This window comes from Bombina bombina, chromosome 2 (assembly GCF_027579735.1).
Source record: "Bombina bombina isolate aBomBom1 chromosome 2, aBomBom1.pri, whole genome shotgun sequence".
NCBI lineage: Eukaryota > Metazoa > Chordata > Amphibia > Anura > Bombinatoridae > Bombina > Bombina bombina.
Genome location: NC_069500.1, coordinates 1,363,118,464 through 1,363,142,684, shown reverse-complemented (window position 1 = coordinate 1,363,142,684; position 24,221 = coordinate 1,363,118,464). Strand labels below are relative to the sequence as shown.

General features: G+C 36.6%; 2 gene segments (V, D, J or C); both read left to right on the top strand.

The window, feature by feature from the left end:
• The first annotated feature begins 647 nt into the window (after positions 1-647).
• On the top strand, positions 648-1,190 carry LOC128647546 (immunoglobulin kappa variable 6-21-like). The segment is given in 2 exon segments: positions 648-712; positions 835-1,190. Coding segments are annotated over 2 exon segments (405 nt in total).
• Positions 1,191-10,142: 8,952 nt separating this feature from the next.
• LOC128647545 (immunoglobulin kappa variable 3-11-like) lies at positions 10,143-10,675 on the top strand. The segment is given in 2 exon segments: positions 10,143-10,201; positions 10,320-10,675. Coding segments are annotated over 2 exon segments (405 nt in total).
• Positions 10,676-24,221: the final 13,546 nt, after the last annotated feature.

The window sequence follows — 24,221 nt, the reverse complement described above, 5'->3', positions numbered from 1 at the left end:
AATGCCAATTAATAAGTGATTTTGCACATTCATTTGCTTATTGTTTTGCTACAGAAGCCACGTGGTAATCATTTTAGGACTAATGCCAAAAATAAATATAAATCAGTTCTTTTCCTCATTTGTCTGAAAATACATGCACATGTTTAATACTTACATTATATTATTTTTAGTAGACAGTTAACTGGGATAAAAGGGTTTTAGAATGTCTGTAACCCATCTCATACTACTGAGACAATATTCAACTGCTTGACATCCCTTCTTATGAAATACTTTATGGTGAATACGGTTGTAATATCCCTAAATAAGACCTGTTTACGCCTATATTTAGGACATTTAGTTTTGTCTTCCTCTTTTTTGTTATTAACACTCATTTTATTTACATCTTATAACATAATAATACATTTTGTAGATAGAAATCATCTTGTGCTTATTGTGTGCATAACTGTTAACCAAGTATTGAAGTCACTGTAAATTCATGCAACCAGACATTAAATAAAATACACAATAAGTAATATAAATCTATAACAAACAAGTGAAGTGAGATATTATTTGCATTGTGCAGTTTTGCATAACCAGACATTTCCTCCCCAGTCTCAGCTGATGTACATATTACATTGTGCAGGTGACATCAGTCTGTATCTGAGCTCTCTCAGTAACACAAAGATGCTTTATCCAACTTATCTGCTGTGTTTATTGTTGTGCTATATTCAGTGTAAGTGATTAGTCTTATTTTATCTCAGATGTTGTAAAACTGTTATTATACATATTTGGACAAAAGGTTACTATAGAAATAAACAAATAATTATCCATACATATTTTGCTTCTATTCTTCAGGTTCCTATGGACAAATTGTTCTGACTCAGTCTCCAGATGTCACAGTGTCACTTGGTGAAAGTGTCACCATCACATGTAAAGCCAGTAGTAGTGTTAGCGGCGCACTACACTGGTACCTACAGAAACCAGGACAACCTCCCACGCTTCTTATCTATGGTACAAGCATCAAACACACAGGGACCCCAGACAGGTTCAGTGGCAGTGGGTCTGGTACTGATTACACTCTCACAATCAGTAGAGTGCAAGCAGAAGATGCAGCAGATTATTACTGTCAGCAGAGTTACAGCTTACCTCTCACAGTGATACAGAGCTGTACAAAAACCTTCCTCTTTTGTGTTTTAGCTCTGACTTTTTAAAGCACTAGGAAGTACAGCATGAATGTTGTATTGTGTGTGTCTACTGTATTAAGAAATATTACACATCTGAGTAAAGTGTTTACTTTCTTGTAACAAGATAATATTTAGCCTTATACAGTAGATGGCACTGGTTTGGATTTTAATGTACACATTTATTTTAATGTGTAATTTGTAAAATGTTTAGGTGATAAGAGCTTTGTGGTGTTTATAAAACATTCTTAATATAATCTTGTATTTCTCTAAAGTACATCATTATGTATTAAACACAGAAATCTTTCCTTCTTTATGGTCGCCAGTTATACAAAACCTTTATAATGTGTGACTGTATGACAATACACCATATGCCTTTTATATCAAGTAGCTGAGGTTTGTAGTTATGTTTACTATACTATAAGGTTGTCATCTTTTTTGAAGAAAATAATCCAGATTAAGGAATTGTTAAATTTCACATAGGAAAGCGACAAATTATACAGAAGTTACTGAAAAACACACTTTATTTTACAATTTTATATAGTTTGGTGCAACAAAATTCTTTATACAAATTTTCTTTAATCACTCAGCCTAGCTTAATACATTCAACAACTTCCTGCAAATCCATGAGTTCTATTTCTCATTTAAAAGGACATGAAACCCAAAGATTGTCTTCATGATTCAGTTAAAACCTGCAATTTTAAACAGATTTCTAGTTTACTTCTATTATCAAATGTTCTTCTTTCTCTTGGTATCTTTTGTTCAAAAGCAGAGAAATAAGCTCAGGAACGTTCATGTGTCTGGAGCAATATGTGGCAGCAGTTTTGCAAGAATGCTATCCATTTGCAAGAGCACTAGATGGCAGCACTAGTTCCTGCCATGTACCTAGGTATCTCTCCAGCAAAGACTACAATGGGGACAAAGCAAATTTAAAGGGGCTGTCTTGTCAAAATGAAAATATCATGATTCAGATAGGGCATGTGATTTTAAACAACTTTCCAATTTACTTTTATTATCACATTTGCTTTGTTCTATTGGTATTGAAAACTAAAGTTAGTTAGTTGAAAGCTAAACCTAGGTAGGCTCATATGCAAATGTATAATCCCTCAAAGGCCGCCTCTTATCTGAATGCATTTGACTGTTTTTCACATCTAGAGGGTATTGGTATGTGTGTGCCATATTGATAACGTTGTACTCACGCCTGTAGAGTTAATTATGAGAGGACACTAATTGGCTGAAATGAAAATCTAATGAAAAGGTCATCTCCAGCTGTAGTGAGCAAAGTGACTTTTTATTTTTCATACAGGGTCAAACACAGCAACGTTTCGGGCTAACAATAAGCCCTTTTTCAAGCATGACATTAAGTGAATAAAACAGTGTTTAAATAGCCTTATTGGCGCCAAACAGTGGTGATAAATGCACAAATATCTCCCTCTACTGGTGAAAGACGAATATTGCATGTTAAAATACAAAAGATCATTTCATAAAACTTCAATGTTACCAAAAATTCAAGGTTACAAAAAATGTAATACAAAAATATGATACATAATATATATTGCAAAATTCAATAATCACCTCCTTAGGTAAAGTGCCAAGTGATCCTATAAAAATAAAAAATAAAATAAAATGAATATCAAATTCTAATTGTGACAGTTAAAGTGCAATGTGAATATATAGATCATATAATTCAATGTTAAAAATATTTAAATTGTAAATTTTAAATTAGTCACAATACTCATATTATAACATAACCAAATCTTTCTTTTTATATATAGAAACACAATCACCTGAATGAATTATAGTTATAAATTTAAAAATTGATACATATAGGAATCCTTCAACAAAGGATACCCATACCTCAATATGTCAAGAAATGTAAAAACTAATGAACACTCAGTATATAAATGGGTAAATGCCAAGTTTATGTCTAATATTATTGCATAAATAAACTTTCAATTATTAGGACATAACCCAACAGGATACAGAATTTAAATACATAGGTAAAGTAATACATACCACTAAACCTACCAAAAAAGAGTGTAGAATACTTAATCTCTAAATCTTAAATGTTGTCCAATTACATTCCCTGTTAAGGCCTTTAGGCCATAAGGTTTTAAGTTCATTAATCCAAAAGGCCTCCCTTTTGTTTAACAGAGCCTCTCTATCGCCGCCTCTCCTGGGCATATGTACTTTTTCCAATATTTGAAAGCGGTGTCCAACTTGTAAAAAATGCGAAGACACTGGAGCATCCTTACCACATCTAATATTTGACTTGTGCTCAGAGATCCTCCCACGTGCCTCTCTAGTCGATTGTCCAATATATAACAATGAACATGGGCACTTAATGGCATAGATAATAAACTCTGTTCTACAAGTCAAATATTCCCTAATTAGGTATTTTTTACCTGAATAGGGGTGAAAACATTTTCCACCTTTAATCATTGAGTTGCAGTTCACACATGAAAGGCAAGGGTAGCATCCTGTGCGCCGCTTACCAGTAATGGTTTTTTGAATATATTTGTGGCTGCCAACATCCGCTCTAACTAACTGATCTTTTATATTAGGACTTCTTTTGTAAGCTGGCATTGGTGGTTCAGAAAATTCATTAACGTCAGGATGGCACTTCTGTAGAATGTGCCAATACTTGCGTATAATTTTATTTACCTGGCTGCTCCTAGTGTTATATTGTGATACAAAAATTAACCACCTGTCTGTCTTCTTCTTATTTCTCTTTATTTCAGTGGGCTCAGAATTTTTTGGTCTTAAAATGATATTTTGCTTTTCTTTGTTCACAAGATCAACAGGGTAACCTCTTTGTATAAATTTATTTGACATCTGTTCTAGTCGCATTGTTTTTAAATCAATATCAGATACAATGCGATCCACTCTCAATAATTGACTTTTAGGTATAGCTTTAAAGGTGGAAGGTGGATGAAAGCTGCCATATAACAAAGTGTTGTTTTTGTCTGTGGGCTGTGAATAAATATCCGCTCTCAATCCATGTTCCCCCTTATAGATACATGTGTCTAAAAATGTAATTGACTGCTCATTCCACGTCAAACTAAATTTGATGCCATTTACAGATCTGTTGAGATCATCAACAAAAGAGAATAGGGATCCAATGTCGCCATACCATATGCCAAACACATTGTCAATGAACCGCCACCAGGTGGCACCAAACCTTTTAAACAATATATGTTCATAAACAAATAGTTCTTCAAAATTGTTCATGAAGATGTTGGCATATGTAGGGGCGACATTGGATCCCATGGCAGTACCTTTTTTCTGAAAGAAAAATTCATACTTGAAGAAGAAATAATTCATATAGAGTATAACTTCCAATAGTTCTAAAAAGAATTGTATCTGCAACAAGCTATATTTAGTATCACTCTTCAAAACTTTGGCTACTGACTCAATCCCACTTGTGTGTTTGATAGACGTGTACAAACTTGACACGTTAAGTGTAAACAGGATTACCTTATTATTTTCCAAATCAAGCTGTTCAAGCTTTCTCAGAAAATCATATGTGTCTTGAATATAAGATGTGGATTTAACCACATAAGGTTGCAAAATTCTGTCTAAAAAAACAGAGATGTTAGTAAAAATAGATCCTGATCCTGCCACTATAGGTCTGCCCGGTGGTCTTAACTCATTCTTATGAATTTTTGGCAGACAATGTATGACTGGTCTTACTGGATGTTTAACATTTAGAAAATCATTCAAACCTTTTGAGATTAATCCATTGTTTTTAGCTTTATATAAAATGCTGGCAATCTCATTCTGAATCTTATGTGTAGGGTCATAGCCAATCCTAGTGTATACTGAAGTATCACTAAGCTGTTGTTCAATTTCAGATATATATGCCACCTGATTCATGATGACTACTAGGGCACCGCCCTTATCAGCTGCTTTGATTGCCAATTCTTTTCTTGATTTCAAGGACTTTAAGGATGCTGAGTCATTTTTATATTCCACCACTCTCTTCTGAAACATAACATCTGGTTTCTGAAATAACTGCTCAATATCCTTAAGTACCAGATCAAAGAATGTATTGGCACCATTGTCAGTAATGACAGGATTAAAATTACTGGTATTTTTAAGACCCACCATCTGACAAGTAAGCATATATTTATCCCTAACTGGCATTTCCTCATTACCAATTTGGTTCTTTTTATCGAAAAACAATTTCAATTTTATCATACGAAAAAATGCATGTAATTCATGTCTAAGTTGAAACAGGTTACCTTTGTTTATGGGGCAATATGATAGCCCCTTATTAAGAAGAGCAACTTCAGCATCAGTTAAATTAACCCCTGAGATATTGTGTACAATGTTGGCCTAATTATCATTATCAATTTTGGCTTTAACCCAATTATCGTTATAACTTTCAACATTACCATCACCTTTACATTTTATAACTGAATGTGACTGGTCTGTATATGGATCACCAATAACAAAGTCCATTACATTATCTGTAAACGTATTGAGGGCACAAGAGTCTTTTACCAAAAATCGGCCCGTATCTGGGGAAGCAAAAGTCACTTGATTCTGTGATTTTGATTGAATACTCACAGCACATTGCATCATGGTTGGTTGAAATTCCATCTCTGCCCCGGCTGTTCCACCGGGTTTGTCTGGCTTTCTTTGCCCCTTGAGTCGATGGCTGTGCACCCCCGGTGTTTCCTGACGCCCCTCCGGCGCCTGCGTCCGAGTCCTCTGTTAAAAAACAGACTGAAGATTCCGACTCGCTCAGGGTGTCACCTGGTGTACGGCGCTTATCACGTCTCTGACGCTGGAATCTTGGTTTCTGGGGACCACCCACATCCACTCTCTGGGACCATCTGTAGACGTTACCTTGTTCATAGTCCTGCTCATCTCGCATAAACTTGGTACGTTTGCCATCTTCTAATGTTTTCTTATATTCGTTCACAGACTTAGTGATTTTTTCAAGCAGTGCTTTGTATTCATCAAGTGGTACTCTCTGCTGTAATTCCTGCTTTGCCTTTTCTACTTCACCCTTGTATCTTGTAATTTCCCTCTGTGCAAACTCGATAGTCCAGGTAATTATATCAAATGAGCATTTATCTAAAATGCTCTCAAATCTCTCACAGTATTCTGGCTTATCTGCAAACAAAGTTGGACGTGTAGACATGCGTAGGCCTCTGGGGATCCGCTGTACTTTAAAATATTCTGACAAGGTAACAGCATGCAATTGCAAGACCATCTGTTTAACACTGTTTCTCTCCAGACGTTTGCTCGGTCTCTCTTTTGGGGCAACATTGAGAAAGTCACTTGAGCCCAATACGGTGGAAAAAAACCCACCTGTGCATCCTCCACTGAGTATCCAAAAGTATTAGGACCCTTTGTTGTATTCAAATTTTCAGAAGTCATAGTGGTGCAAGTATTCAAATGGTCAAGTATACTGTTAGAACAAGCAGAAATGGATACAGCACCCACTACTCACAAGAGCACGGAGGGGGCTTACCAAGCCCAAGTAAATCAAATGAAAAGGTAATCTCCAGCTGTAGTGAGCAAAGTGACTTTTTATTTTTCATACAGGGTCACACACAGCAACATTTCGGGCTAACAAAAATCCATGCCATATACACGTCCCCTGGCGCCACAACTGCCTCTGGGAACCTTACCATGGGTCCAAGACCGCACGTCTTGTAATTCTCTGTCTGGGAAATCTATCAAATCTATCTATTTATCTATCAAATCTCTCTAACTATCAATCGTATCTATCAAATATATATTGCATCTATTGATCTATGTAATTCGTATATATCAAATGTATATTGCATCTATTGATCTATGTAAATCGTATCTATCAAATGTATATTGCATCTATTGATCTATGTAATTTGTATCTATCAAATGTATATTGCATCTATTGATCTATGTAATTCGTATCTATCAAATGTATATTGCATCTATTGATCTATGTAATTCGTATCTATCAAATGTATATTGCATCTTTTGATCTATGTAATTCGTATCTATCAAATGTATATTGCATCTATTGATCTATGTAATTCGTATCTATCAAATGTATATTGCATCTATTGATCTATGTAATTCGTATCTATCAAATGTATATTGCATCTATTGATCTATGTAATTCGTATCTATCAAATGTATATTGCATCTATTGATCTATGTAATTCGTATCTATCATATGTATATTGCATCTATTGATCTATGTAATCTATGTATCTATCCATCAAATCTATCTATCTCGTGGTTGTGCAAATGGACTGTTTGCGGTTGTTTGCGGTGCGTTACACGGGGAGTTTGGTCTGTCACTGTCAAGCGGGCGTAACCCTTACACTACCTGATCGATACAACATCATACTTGATGTTTTAAAGCACGTTATTCCAAACAATTTAGGAATGTTAGGTGATTTAGGCCCTTTATGGCTTAAAGCCAGACTCTGCATCAACTATGTAATTTTCCGTGGGAGTTTTGCCATGGATCCCCCTCAGGCATGCCACAGTCCAGGTGTTAGTCCCCTTGAAACAACTTTTCCATCACTATTGTGGCCAGAAAGAGTCCCTGTGGGTTTTAAAGTTCGCATGCCTATTGAAGTCAATGGCGGTTCGCCCGGTTTGCCGGTTCGCGAACAGTAGCGGAAGTTCGAGTCCGCCATTCGCGAACCGAAATTTTTAGGTTCCCGACATCACTAGTTACTATATTAATATAAATGTAAACAATATTATTTCAAATTGTGGGAAACACCATTCCCATTGTATTTTTGCACAAAAGAAGTAAGTCCAAATTATCTCTACTACAGGGTAGTTTCTTTTGGAACTAACCCTGATTTTTTAACTGGATATACCACACTATATACATTGCATCACTTTGTATTGAATGTAGCTTTTAACTGTCCAGACTTAATGGTGTCACCCCAACGGGTGTCTAAGTGTAATTACCCTAATTAAAAATTTGTTATAAACGTCCTAAGACATAGGTTGTTCCCTAAGTCTAATAGTATGGTATGATTGTATAGGGAAAATACACTTTATTTCAAATGGTCATTCTTATATTTCTCTAGCTACATTTATGCTCTTATTTTAAGGATAATTTCCTTGTCCATATTTTTTAGTCCTGTTAATAATAAAAGTTATATTTTAATCACCTATTTCTCTTCATGCTAACCTATGATATAGCAACTTAGGCTCTTGAAATAAGTGTGCCACACGATACCTCTTCTTCCTAATCTAATATTCCATTGTGAAGAACACTGGAATGTAAAATATTTATAGTAAAAGTCATTATTAAATATTAAAACTGATTAAAAATGATTTTTCATGGTTTAAGGTGTCTGAGTGGAAAGGGCTCAAATGTGTATGTGTATATATATATATATATATATATATATATATATATATATATATACTGTATACACACACACATATATATACACACACACATATATATATATATATATATATATATATATATATACATACACACACATATATATATATATATATATATACACACACAATATATACAGTATATATACACACATACATATACATACATACATACACACACACACACAGTATATATATATATATATATATATATTTACACAGTATATATATATATATATATATATACATACATATATATATATATAAATATATATATACATATATATGCTATAGCCCTTTCCATACAAACACCTTGTCAAATACCATATATACATTTTAACTCATAACTTTTTTTAATGTTTATATAAATATTTTTTATCAGATAGTGTATATATGACTGTAACACTTTATTTTAATGTATTTATGTTGTGTTTAGTGCACATTCGTTTTTAACTCTAGCTCTTCACATAAGGGGGTAAATTTACCAAGTGTCGGGCGGACATGATTCGCTGTAGCATACGCTGTTGGCATTTAACATTGCACAAGCATTTCTAATAAAAGGTGGCGGACAAGTTAAGGAGCAGTGGTTGTACGACTGCTGCTTCTTAATTTACATTTCCGGCGAGCCGGAAGCTTCGTGCTTTGAAAGCAGCATTCGTTGCTTGTTAAATCTACCCCAATTCTTCACTTGTGCTAAGCCAACGCATGCGAGTTTAGATTGCACTCAAACAAACGTGTTTACTTTTAACATATAATACAGGTGTTAACAAGGGCACAGTATTGATTGTCACAACCTGCACTAACAATAGCGTACAACTTGTAATCTAGCCCATCATGGGGTCAGGATTGGCCAAGAATATGATTATTAACCTATACAAAAATGAATCAGTTGACAAGAACATCGCCAAATTGTTATCATCCCCTTGCCTGAATGCAGATAAATGTTTTAACAAATAACCAAATGCCAATTAATATTTGATTTTGCACATTCATGTGCTTCTTGTTTTGCTACAGAAGCCACGTGGTAATCATTTTAGGACTAATGCCAAAAATAAATATAAATCAGTTCTTTTCCTCATTTGTCTGAAAACACATGTACATGTTTAATACTTACATTATATTATTTTTAGTAGACAGTTAACTGGGGTAAAAGGGTTTAGAATGTCTGTAACCCATCTCATACTACTGAGACTGCTTGACATCCCTTCTTATGAAATACTTTATGGTGAATACGGTTGTAATATACCTAAATAAGACCTGTTTACTCCTATATTTAGGACATTTAGTTTTGCCTTCCTCTTTTTTGTTATTAACACTCATTTTATTTACATCTTATAACATAATAATACATTTTGTAGATAGAAATCATCTTGTGCTTATTGTGTGCATAACTGTTAACCAAGTATTGAAGTCACTGTAAATTCATGCAACCAGACATTAAATATAATACACACAAAGTAATATAAATATATAACAGACAAGTGAAGTGTGAGATTATTTGCATTGTGCAGTTTTGCATAACCAGACATTTCCTCCCCAGTCTCAGCTGATGTACATATTACATTGTGCAGGTGACATCAGTCTGTATCTGAGCTCTCTCAGTAAGACAAAGATGCTTTATCCAACTTATCTGCTGTGTCTATTGTTGCTCTATATTCAGTGTAAGTGATTAGTCTGATTTTATCTCAAATGTTATAAAACTGTTATCATACATATTTGGACAAAAGGTTAATATAGAAATCAACAATTATCCATAAATATTTTGCTTCTATTCTTCAGGTTCCTATGGACAAATTGTTCTGACTCAGTCTTCAGATGTCACAGTGTCCCCTGGTGAAAGTGTCACCATCACATGTAAAGCCAGTAGTAGTGTTAGCGGCGCACTACACTGGTACCTACAGAAACCAGGACAACCTCCCACGCTTCTTATCTATAGTACAAGCAACAAACACACAGGGACCCCAGACAGGTTCAGCGGCAGTGGGTCTGGTACTGATTACACTCTAACAATCAGCGGAGTGCAAGCAGAAGATGCAGCAGATTATTACTGTCAGCAGAGTGCTAGCTGGCCTCTCACAGTGATACAGAGCTGTACAAAAACCTTCCTCTTTTGTGTTTTAGCTCTGAGTTTTTAAAGCACTAGGAAGTACAGAATGAATGTTGTATTGTGTTAAGATATATTATACATCTGAGTAAAGTTGTTACTTTCTTGTAACAAGATAATATTTAGCCTTATACAGTAGATGGCACTGGTTTGGATTTTAAAGTACACATTTATTTTAATGTGTAATTTGTAAAATGTTTAGGTGATAAGAGCTTTGTGGTGTTTATAAAACATTCTTAATATAATCTTGTGTTTCTCTAAAGTACAGAATTATGTATTAAACACAGAAATGTTTCCTTCATAATGGTCGCCAGTTATACAAAACCTACATAATGTGTGACTTTTAGTGATGTCGTGAATAGTTCGCTGGCGAATAGTTCCCGGCGAACATAGCCTATGCGATGTTCGATCCGCCCCCTATTCGTCATCATTGAGTAAACTTTGACCCTGTACCTCACAGTCAGAATACACATTACAGCCAATCAGCAGCAGACCCTCCCGCCCAGACCCTCCCACCTCCTGGACAGCAGCCATTTTAGATTCATTTGGAAGCTGCATTCTTAGTGAGAGGAGGGACAGTGTAGCTGCTGCGGATTTAATAGGTAAATCGATGGCTAGGCTAGTGTATTCAGTGTCCACTACAGTCCTGAAGAACTCATCTGATCTCTGCTGTAGGGCTAGAACATCAGTCTGCTTTTTTTTTTTCCTGTGTAATCTAATTGCAGTTGCCTGCCTGCCAGCGTGTGTGTCAGGCTCACAGCGTATACTGTACCCACTTGCCCAGTGCCACCACTCATATCTGGTGTAACAGTAGTGTACATTTAAAAAAAACAACAACTCGAAAAGGGTCCAGGAATTTACTTGCGATTGGGCTTCCGGTATTGCGTGCATAGTCATTTCCGGCACGCACAGCTCTGCGAGGACAGAGCGCATCGGAGCATTTTCAACAACCGCTCCACGCAGCTACACTCCTATTGGCGGTTCTTGGCTCTGAGAAACTACCCGGGGAGGAGGACAGTAGTATCCGGCTGCACTTCGGAAGCCTCTTTGTACGCCTCAGCATATCGGGTGGCGCCGATACCAATAGCAGTGCCCCCACATCCAGGTGAAGATCACACAGCCAGAAGATAAATGGAGCACCGGCACTAGAGAAAGATTAACAGCGTGGCGAAGATATCCTGCTTCTAGGCAAACAACGATAAAACAAAGCTTTCCCCCCGTTGACAGACCGTGCTGGAGGATCTGGGCTGCAGGGTTCTGCTACACCGGAGAGGTGTCTCGGGCGTCGCAGGATCTCGTGGACAAACTTAAGCAACGGCAGAGCCATCTGAGGCTTTGGGGGCAAAAGACCGCCACGGAAACGCAAGTATTGTGTGCCTGGCACACCTGTTTATAAGACTGCTGTTAATTGTAAAATCTGGCCTGGGCAAAGACTGCTTCTTTTCTTCACATAGCTATTCAGTTTAAGTCCTGGATGTGTGGGGTTTTGGATATTTAAAGCGGGACTTGGTAGCTTAAAATACAATATGCAAACCTAGAAGTGCTGTTTTGCAAAGAGGAAAAAAAAAGAAAAGGAAGTTTTTTCTATACCTTACTAGGATTTGATATTACGTGCGACTGGCTCATGCAGTCAAGTATAAATTTCTTGGTTATCTCCTGAAGGAGTGGTGGCAGTAGAGGAACATTATTGCCCTTTCTGTTCTTCATACAAAATTATACAGCTAATTTGTTTTAGAACTGTCTTCATAAAGAACTTTCAAGATACCTAATAACAACGGTCAGCGGTTGACCTAAAAGAACTCTAATAAGGTTCTAAGAAAGTTCATCAGCATGTACTAGGTCATGATTGTGGCCCTTCAAAGAACATCCCTCTGAAAAAAAAAGGGGTTTGCTGGGAAAGAATAAAAACAATCCACGTCTAATAGGACACTTAGCTGGGGGACTGTTTTTCTGTTTTTTATCTCTTCTCTCTTCTTTTTTTAAAGGTCATAATAGTTGGTGTTATAAGTTTGTGAACGTTATAAGGCATATACTTCCTTAATTACAGTCTATGAAAATGTATATGTGTAAAGGTATACTGATAAGGAAATGACCATTGCAAGTTAAAAGGAAAATATGTAATAGTTAGATTGCTGGAAATAGCGTGTCATAGATAAAAACCCTTAACTAATAAGTTATCACTATAAACAAGAGAAACTTATTTTCCCTGTCTTCTTCTGATTTTTTTTTTTTTTTGTTTCTTCTTTCCCTTACACAAACACACCATTACCTTACACTGAGCACTCACCTAGTTTGTACTTTTTAAACCTCTGCTTGAGGCTTCACACACTTTTTTTTTTTTTTTTTTTTCTCTTTAGGCTTTATCCACCCCTAATTAGGAATTGGCAATAGAGTATTACACTTTCTCCAAATTGGGATTAACTATCCCTCTTTACCCACTGCACCTATTCACTTTTCATTAAAAAAAAAAAAAAAAAAAAATATATAGAGTATACTTATACTTGTATAAATTTGTGTCACATGCACAAGGTGTAAGGGTATGGAAAAATATATGACGAATGTGAAAGCTAGATCACCCGCTATGCCAGTAAGAAAGGATAAAAAAGTAAAATTAGTGCAGGAAGACCCCTCAGAAAAACCTGAGGTAATCGAACATACACCCACACCTGAGCCTCAACTAGTAATAGATCAAATAGCTAATATGATAATGCCTCAATTAGAAGGGATTAGGAAAGAAATTGCTGGTCTTACATTAGAGGTTAGACAGTATTCACAACGCCTGTCAGAGGTTGAGATGCGGGTCTCAGACCTAGAGGACACATGTAATGCTCAAGTGATATCAAATAAAAATTTACACGACACAATAAAATCAATGCAGTCTAAAATTGAAGACCTAGAAGATCGGTCTAGACGAAGTAACATTCGCATTGTAGGCCTGCCAGAAACTAATGAGTACAAAAACTTGAATACATTCGCTGCTCTCACATTACCTAACTTATTAGGGCTATCAGTACAAAATGGGAAGATTCAAGTAGAAAGGGCACATAGAACTGGCTCCATTATAAAATATGCAGATGGATATGTAAGACCGAGAATGGTGATGGTAAAATATCTGAACTTTCAAGAGAAAGTTGAGATTATGCGAGCATACAGAAAATATAACCCATTAAAGATTGGATCCACTCAAATCTACCTATTCCAGGATTATTCTGCCGAAACGGCAGCTAGGAGAAAAATCTTGGCACCCTTTTGTACAGCCCTAATACAAAATAAATACAATGCCAGTCTAAGATACCCAGCAAGAATAATGGTGGAGGACACAGAGGGCAACAATATATTTTTAAACAACAAGGAGGAAGCAAAAACGTTCTTTTTGGATAATAACTTAGTCTTACCAACACATAATACCCGTATAGCTGACATAAGTAAGCAGGCCCAGATATCCCCTCGACATCACAAAAATGTATAGCTATGAGTCCGCCACAGGTATCCTTGTGACATTATAAAAATGTATAGATATGGGTTAGCCAGGTTATGGTTTCTAGTTCACCGCTGCGTGATACAGGTAGAGATAGACTGCTTTCTTTTTTCTTCTTGGTTTCTACTGTACATAACATTATCTATATAGGTACGATGGTTTGGGTACATAGTGTTTTTAATTGTCTTTTTGGGTCCCGCTGGGACAAACGTCACGGACCCATTGATGTGTATAATTGTCATTTTTTTTATGTTTTTTTTTTTTTTTTTTTTTCTCCCTTCCTCTCTCTTCCCTCACCCCCCTCCCACCTATCCTCAATAAAATATCATATAGTGTTATAAATAAGCAGGCAATATGCTTAATCTAATGTCGTGGAATGTGGGAGGGGTTACCTCCCCAATTAAAAGGAAAAATATTATTAAATTACTTAAAAAACAAAAAGCGGACATTATGTTTTTACAAGAACTTCATTTGAAAGCACAAGAAATTGAAAAACTTAAAGTTAAATGGATAAAAGAAATTATTGCCACCCCATGTGATAAGCGTAGCTGTGGAGTTGCCATTCTGTTCCATAAAGACCTGGAATATGAGATAATTAAAAATGAGCTCGACCCGGAAGGTCGTTATATTATTATACAGATATGTATAGATAAATGTATCTGGTCTTTTTGTAACATTTATGGACCTAATAAATCTGATAAAAGCTTTTGGGATAAGATCCAGAAAAAACTATTCCCTTTATGTGGGCAAAATCTAATAATCATGGGTGACTTTAATATGACTCTAAACTCGACTATAGATAGATTTAGACAAACCAATCTGAATATATATAGGCAAGAATCCAAAATGTTCAGAAAGTTTTTGAAGGGGTTGGATGTTGAGGATATCTGGAGATTACAACACCCAGATGAGCACAGTTTCACCTGTGAGTCTAGAGCATTTAAAAACTTTTCTCGAATAGATCTTTTTTTAGTTGATAGACTGCTATTAAAACGTGATATGGATGCTACAATTAATGAGATACTCCTCTCAGACCATGCGATCATTACTTTAAGGATAAAATCTCGAAAAGTGGGCTCATCTAATCATTTTTTCTTCCCAAAATACATGAGCAATAATAGCAAGTTTTGCAATTGGTTAACAAATACCTGGAGAACCTATGTAAAAAATAATCTTTCCTATATAAGTAAACCCGAGATCTTATGGGAAACAGGAAAAGCAGTACTCCGTGGCGAGATTATAGCGTATATGTGCAGCCTAAGAAAGAAAGCTAAGTTACGTGAAATACAACTAGCAAATCAACTTAAAAATGCATACAACCATTATTTATCATCTCCCTGTAAATCTACATGGGATAGATATTCCAAGGCACGGGAGGAAAGAGAAATCTTACTAAAACAGAAATGGGCTATGGAAGACATGAAAAATAGGGCAACGTTTCAAGGACCACAGGACATTTCTGCGGGGTATTTGGCTAAACTTATTAAAGTTAAAAGAAATAAAAATTTAATCCCATGTATTAGGGAAGGTGACAAATTACATACACATGCCTCAGAAGTTAGACAAGCCTTCTTCAGGTATTATCAGAAGCTGTACTCAGCTGAAGTAATTGATGAGGCTGAAAAAAACAAATTTTGGCAAAATATTAAAGTCCCTAGAATTACAACAGAGGAACTCAATATCATTAATCAAAGGCTATCTGAAGGGGAAATTAACTCGGCAATAAAAAAGCTAAAAAACAACAAAGCACCAGGGCCGGACGGGCTCCCAGCCGAATTTTATAAATGCATTAGACAGGAAGTAGTGGCCTCGCTGGGAAACCTTTACAATGAGTATTATGTTAATAACAATAAACAGTCAAAATACTTTGCAGACTCAATTGTTACGTTGGTCCATAAGAAGGGTAAAAACCGGGAAGAACTTGGGTCATATAGACCAATATCTCTATTAAACGTAGATTATAAAATTTTGATGACAATAATGGCAGAAAGGCTAAAAAAAGTGCTCGGAAAGGTCATACACCCTGACCAGACAGGTTTTATGCCAGGCAGGAACGTGGTTAGAAATATTAGACGCATATTGGTCACCCTAGATTATTACTATAACAAATTTCGGGGAAGTAAGAAACAATTTAAAGGGGATTTGGCCCTCCTAGCCTTAGATGCAGAAAAGGCTTTCGACGCTATCACATGGGACCATTTATTTACCTCACTTGACAAATTTGGCTTACATGGTAATTTTCTCAATTTAACCAAAGCAATTTATAATAGCCCCAGATCACAACTAATAGTGAATGCAGAACTTTCTTACTATATAACACTCAACAAAGGGACGAGACAAGGTTGCCCATTATCGCCCCTTTTATTTAATATTTCTCTTGAACCATTGGCTATTTTTTTTAAGACAGGAACTTTCAGGTATTCGAATCTGTAAACATAATATAAAAATTTCATTATACGCGGATGATTTAATAGTGTTTTTATATAATACTACAGAAAGTATCCCAAAGTGCCTAAATATAATAGGATCCTATAGTAAATTTTCAGGGTATAGAGTGAATATGAAAAAATCAGAGATACTTTGGATACAAAAAAATAATAAGAGTTATACTAAACACGGCTTCCAAGAAGTACAGCAGCTCAGGTATCTCGCATAAATTTATGTAGAAACCCGAATGACTGGTATAAGGCCAATTATGAAGATATATTAGAGAACTTACCTCAAGCTATAGCTAAATGGAGCATGTATAAACTATCATTATCAGCAAAAATAATGGTAGTTAAAACAATCATTTTTCCTAAATTTTTATTTTTACTTCAAAATCTTCCCCTATTCATAGTAAGGGCAGATTTGGATAAATACAACAAAATAATAACATCATTTTTATGGAATAATGGCAAACCGAGAGTGGCAAGACATAAGTTAGTGCAGTCTAGAAAAGATGGAGGCTTGGCCCTCCCCTGTCTCAAAATGTATAATATAGTAGCTCTGGTCAAATTCGCGGTAGACTGGTTGGTAGAAGAGGAATATGTAACATACTACAAACTTGAAGCAGAGACAATCGCCCCATTTGATCTTAAGGCAGTATTACATGTGGACACAAAAACTACCCCCAGTAGTGTTTCTAACCTAATAACAATAAAGAATATCATAACTGCCTGGCAGAAATTTTGTTCTCTTTTAAAGTGCCAATACCATATTTCAAAATTTTGCCCTATAATAGGTATGCCAGACTTTATACCAGGCTTACAAGATACAGTGTATAAAACGTGGAAAGAGAAAGGGTTAACAAACTGGTTTCAGTTAAAGCAAGAAGGTGCACCACATATACAATCTTTTTCAGATCTGGCGAACAAATTTCAATTACAACATAAAAACTTCTATGCCTACCTACAGAGTAGGAGCTATTTCCAGCATCTAGGCCATCTATTTGGGCCAGAATGGGACTGGAAAGAGATAGAAAGTGGACTTAAGCTATACAAAGCCGGGAAGAGATCTATTTCAATATGGTATAATATGTTAAGCACTAAATTTGGGGCAGTCCAGGTTGAAAATATCTCACTGCACATGCAAAAGTTTTTTCCGCAGACGCAGACACAAGATGTCAAAAAATGTCTTATGAACTTAGAAAATGCGACGACAGTATGCAGCTGGAAAGAGTCACAATGCAAATTGTTAAATAATTATTACTTAACCCCCGATAAAATTAATAAATGGACAAATAGGACATCTCCCTGTAAATGTTATAAATGTAGAGCCGAGAAGGCTGACATCTTACATTGCCTTTGGTCTTGCCCTAAGATATCACAATATTGGTGTAAAATTAATTTTTGGCTTAATAAATTTTTAAGGACCAGAATATCTCTTACCGCAGTTAACGTCTTCATGCTATATGATGATGGGGACTACAAACCAGACAAACTCCTTATCAACTTAGCTATTTTGGCGGCCCGCAATATAATTTTTAAAAACTGGAAATCTGCAGAAGAGCCCAGTCTGAAAGAATTTATAAATAATATGAATATGCAGATGACAATTGAACTATTTAATATTAAACCATATTCGGAGAAGAGGCTTACTGACTTTTTCTCTAAATGGTTAAATGTTATTAGGGAAAGGCCATTAACTGCCCAAAAACAATTTATAGCACCTGTACAAAACTCCCCTGAATTTATGCTACTCTTACTAAAAAAAATCCTTCCACAAGAATGGGGTTGGGTACCTGAGATTATGGGCCTATACTGAGATAGTTTTCGTGAGGGGGGTGGGGGGGAGAGAGGGGGAAGGAAAGAGAGATTTTTCTTTTTTTTTTTTTCTTCTCCCTGCTGCTCCAAAGGGAGTATGTCTGTGTAAACAGAGACGAGACATGGTTTCGCTTTAAGTTTTGGTACATCTTAATGTGGTTCTTTATACCAGTTAGACGGTATAAACCGTTATATGGATAAGATTGTGTATGTATTTTTCTCTTTTTTTTTTTTTTTTTTTGTGATGTGTTGTTTTTGTTCACTGTGAAAATAATCAAATAAAAAGATAAAAAAAACAAAACAAAAAAAAAACAACAACTCTCTTTTGACTGTGAAATAATAGCAGACAGCTGCCAGTACCCAAGATGGCCGCCAATAAGGCAGATGGGGAGGGTTAGAGAGCTGTTTTGGGGGGGGGATCAGGGAGGTTGGGGGCTAAGGGGGGATGCTATACCACAGCATATGTAAATATGCTAAAAAAAAAATTTAAAAAATTTAAAAACCTTTTATTTTAGTACTGGCAGACTTTTTGCCAGTACTTAAGATGGCGGGGACAATTGTGGGGTGGGGGAGGGAAGGGAGCTGTTTGGGAGGGATCAGGGGGTCTGATGTGTCAGGTGGGAGGCTGATCTCTACACTAAAGCTAAAATTAACTGCAAGCTCCCTACAAACTACCTAATTAACCCCTTCACTGCTAGCCATAATACACCTGTGATGCGCAGCAGCATTTAGCTGCCTTCTAATTACCAGAAAGCAACGCCAAAGTCATATATGTCTGCTATTTCTGAACAAAGGGGATCCCAGAGAAGCATTTACAACCATTTGTGCCATAATTGCACAAGCTGTTTGTAAATAATTTCAGTGAGAAACCTAAAATTGCGAAAAAATTTAATTTTTTTTAAATTTGATCGCATTTGGCGGTGAAATAGTGGCATGAAATATACCAAAATCAGCCTAGATCAATACTTTGGGTTGTCTACTACACTACACTTAAGCTAAAATTAACTCTACAAGCTGCCTACATGCTCCCCAATTAACCCCTTCACTGCTGGGCATAAAACACGTGTGGTGCGCAGTGGCATTTAGCTGCCTTCTAATTACCAAAAAGCAATGCCAAAGCCATATAAGTCTGCTATAATGGCATTTCTGGCACACAGTGTTGGGGCAAGGGTCCATCTGACCACTGATACCTGGTCTGCAAAGCATGGTCAGGGCAGGTATATAACCTACACTGCGCACTGTGAAGCGGGCGTAACCCTTACACTACCTGATCGATACAACATCATACCTGATGTTTTAAAGCACGTTATTCCAAACAATTTAGGAATGTTAGGTGATTTAGGCCCTTTATGGATTAAAACCAGACTCTGCATCAACTATGTAATTTTCCATGGGAGTTTTGCCATGGATCCCCCTCTGGCATGCACAGTCCAGGTGTTAGTGCCCTTGAAACAACTTTTCCATCACTATTGTGGCCAGAAAGAGTCCCTGTGGGTTTTAAAATTCGCCTGCCTATTGAAGTCTATGGGGGTTTGCCCGGTTCGCCCGTTCGCAAACTTTTGTGGAAGTTCGCGTTCGCGAACCCAATTTTTTAGGTTCGCGACATCACTAGTGACTTTATGACAATACACAATATGCCTTTTATATCAAGTAGCTGAGGTTTGTAGTTATGTTTACTATACTATAAGGTTGTCATCTTTTTTGAAGAAAATAATGCAGACTAAGGAACTGTTAAATTTCACATAGAAAAGCGACAAATTATACAGAAGTTACTGAAACACACACTTTATTTTACAATTTTATACAGTTTGGTACAACAAAATTCTTTATACAAATTTTCTTTTATCACTCAGCCTAGCTTAATACATTCAACAACTTCCTGCAAATCCATGAGTTCTATTTCTCATTTAAAAGGAAATGAAACCCAAAGATTGTCTTCATGATTCAGTTAAAACCTGCAATTTTAAACAGATTTCTAGTTTACTTCTATTATCAAATGTTCTTCTTTCTCTTGGTATCTTTTGTTCAAAAGCAGAGAAATAAGCTCAGGAACGTTCATGTGTCTGGAGCAATATGTGGCAGCAGTTTTGCAAGAATGCTATCCATTTGCAAGAGCACTAGATGGCAGCACTAGTTCCTGCCATGTACCTAGGTATCTCTCCAGCAAAGACTACAATGGGGACAAAGCAAATTTAAAGGGGCAGTCTTGTCAAAATGAAAATGTCATGATTCAGATAGGGCATGTGATTTTAAACAACTTTCCAATTTACTTTTATTATCACATTTGCTTTGTTCTATTGGTATTGAAAACTAAAGTTAGTTAATTGAAAGCTAAACCTAGGTAGGCTCATATGCAAATGTATAATCCCTCAAAGGCTGCCTCTTATCTGAATGCATTTGACTGTTTTTCACATCTAGAGGGTATTGGTATGTGTGTGCCATATTGATAACATTGTACTCACGCCTGTAGAGTTAATTATGAGAGGACACTAATTGGCTGAAATGAAAGTCTGACAAAATAATTGAAATAAAGGGAAGACTGCAGGGCCATCACTAGAAATTTTGGGGGCACTTACTTATCCATTGATCAGATGTAAGCAAGGTAAATAGTACTGAATAGAAGATACCAAACTACACTCTAACAACTATCTCCTGAAGTGGATAGTTAAAAACGTAAACTAAAAAACCTTACAGAGTGAGCACTAATAAATATCAGCTAAAGGTAAATATGGAATAATTGACACAATCACTACTTGCTAAATTCAACGTATACAACAGTATTTAATTGGTTCTTTTAAAACCTGTTTAAAACCTATTTTCTATAAAAGGCAGTATTTAAAACACAAGTTATTTTATCTTCTAAAAATACAATCATAAAATCACAGTTCATATAGGATAACAATCTGGGGCGCGATCCGATATACGGTGTAGTTTTTGGCGCAAGCGAGGGAACCCGCACCGCCCGTAGTTTCACCTCGCACATCGGGGTATCCAATATACCCCGCCGGCAGTTTCTAAAGTGCCGTAAGTCGGACAAGCTAGCGATGTCCAGAAATAAGCGTAAGTACAAATTTCTGGAGTCGCCAGTGACTTACGGCACTTTAGAAACTGCCTGCGACTAAAAAAACTTACTAAACGTTTAAATATCCTGTAACTGTCTAACACGCCTCCAAAACATCATCCCGACACGTATACCCCTCTATCCACAATCCCCCCCTCTCACTCCTAAAAATAAATGTATTAACCCCTAAACCGCCGCTCCCGGACCTCGCCGCCACTAAATAAAGTGTTTAACCCCTAAACCGCCGCTCCCGGACCACGCCGCCACCTACATTATATTTATTACCCCCTAATCTGATCCCCCTACACCGCCGCCACCTAATTTAAATATATTACCCCCTAATCTGATCCCCCTACACCGCCGCCACCTATATTAAATATATTACCCCCTAATCTGATCCCCCTACACTGCCGCCACCTATATTAAATATATGACCCCCTAATCTGATCCCCCTACACTGCCGCCACCTATATTAAATATATTAACCCCTAATCTGATCCCCTTACACTGCCGCCACCTATATTAAATATATTACCCCCTAAACCTAAGTCTAACCCTAACACCCCCTAACTTAATTATTATTTAAATAAATCTAAATGATATTAATATTATTAACTAAATTATTCCTATTTAAAACTAAATACTTACCTATAAAATAAACCCTAAAATAGCTACTATATAATTAATAATTACATTGTAGCTATTTTAGGGTTTATATTTATTTTACGGGTAACTTTGTATTTATTTTAACTAGGTACAATAGCTATTAAGTAGTTAATAACTATTTAATAGCTACCTAGTTAAAATAATTACAAAATTACCTGTAAAATACATCCTAACCTAAGTTACAAATACACCTAACACTACACTATCAATGAATTAATTAAATAAACTACAATTATCTAAACTAAAATACAATTAAATAAACTAAACTATATTAAAAAAACAAACAAACACTAAATTACAAAAAATAAAAAAAATATTACAATAATTTTAAGCTAATTACACCTAATCTAAGCCCCCTAATAAAATAAAAAAGCCCCCCAAAATAATAAAATTTCCCTACCCTAAACTAAAAAAGTAATCAGCTCTATTACCAGCCCTTAAAAGGGCCTTTTGCGGGGCATTGCCCCAAAGTAATCAGCGGTGTAGGGGGATCAGATTAGGGTTAATATATTTAATATAGGTGGCGGCAGGTGTAGGGGGATCAGATTAGGGGGTAATATATTTAATATAGGTGGCGGCGGTGGGGTAATATATTTAATATAGGTGGTGGCAGGTGTAGGGGGATCAGATTAGGGGGTAATATATTTAATATAGGTGGCGGCGGTGTAAGGGAATCAGATTAGGGGGTAATATATTTAATATAGGTGGCGGCGGTGTAGGGGGGTCAGATTAGGGGGTAATACATTTAATGTAGGTGGCGATGGGGTCCGGGAGCAGCGGTTTAGGGGTTAAACATTTTATTAGGTATTGCGGTGGGGGATTGCGGTTGACAGGTAGATAGACATTGCGCATGCATTAGGTGTTAGGTTTTATTTTGCAGGCAGTTTAGGGAGTTATGGTGCTCCAATACTCAGCGTAAGGCTTGCTACACCTGCATTTTGTGGCGAGGTGAAAATGGAGTAAGATTTCTCAATTTTCACCACGTAAGTCCTTACGCTGTATATTGGATACCAAACTGCGCGTGTTGTGTATGTCAGTCTATGGGGCAAAAAACTACGGGCGAAGGCAGAAATATACAAGCGTAACTTCTATGTTACGCCGCATATAGGATACCAAACCAGCACAGAATTTGGCGTCACCGGCTTTTGCAGGCGACGCTGCATATCGGATCGGGCCCATAGAGTGCGCACTCTTAAAAACATGTAAAACTAAAAAAAGGGGGGTCTTCCCTCTGTGGTTTAAATTAAGTGGGGCTATAGCCACAACTAAGTAATGTTCCGTATTGGAGGATCGCAAAAAGATATGGCTCGCACCTTCTGCTCTGAAGGCTCACTGAAATGCCACTTTTATTATGTGTTTATACTTGCACTGTGTTTTAGCAACCAACACTTTAAACTCTCCTGTATGCAGCTTGTTGTCTGTGTTTTATGTTACCCCTTTCCCCAGGTTCCTTTATGCAGTCAGAATCTTCTTAGGACTGAAAGGTTACTGTGTTAGCAGCTTTTTTCATCCCATCTCTAATTGTGTAGGTGATCCAGTCTGTAATCACAGCTTAGGGGTCATTCCAGAAAGACACAATAGTTTTCTTTAAGCAGTATTTTTTCTCTTTTTTGCAGTCTTGGAGTCTCTAGCACTGTTAAACTAGTGTCTTAAAGGAGTTCAATCAGAATATTGTTTTTTGCTCCTTGTAGATCCTTGTAACAAAGAGTCGGCCAGATTACGAGTTTTGTGTTATGAGGGGTGCGTTACTAACTTGCACGTTATTGTCACCGCTCACTTACCTACAGCACTGGTATTACAGGTTTTTATAAACCCGGCGTTAAAAGGCAAGAAGTGAGCGTAGGTCAAAATTGAGCTCTATACCACACTCCAATACCAGCGCTGCTTAAGTCAGTGGTGAGCTGGTTGTACGTGCTTGTGCACAGTTTCCCCATAGGCATCAATGGGGAGAGCCGGCTGAAAAAAAGTCTAAACACCTGCAAAAAAGCAGCGTAAAGCTCCGTAACGCAGTCCCATTGATTTCTATGGGGAAACTAAATTTATGTTTACACCTAACACGAACTCTGAGTCTAAACACCCCTAACCTTACAGTTATTAACCCCTAATCTGCTGCCCCCGACATAGCTGA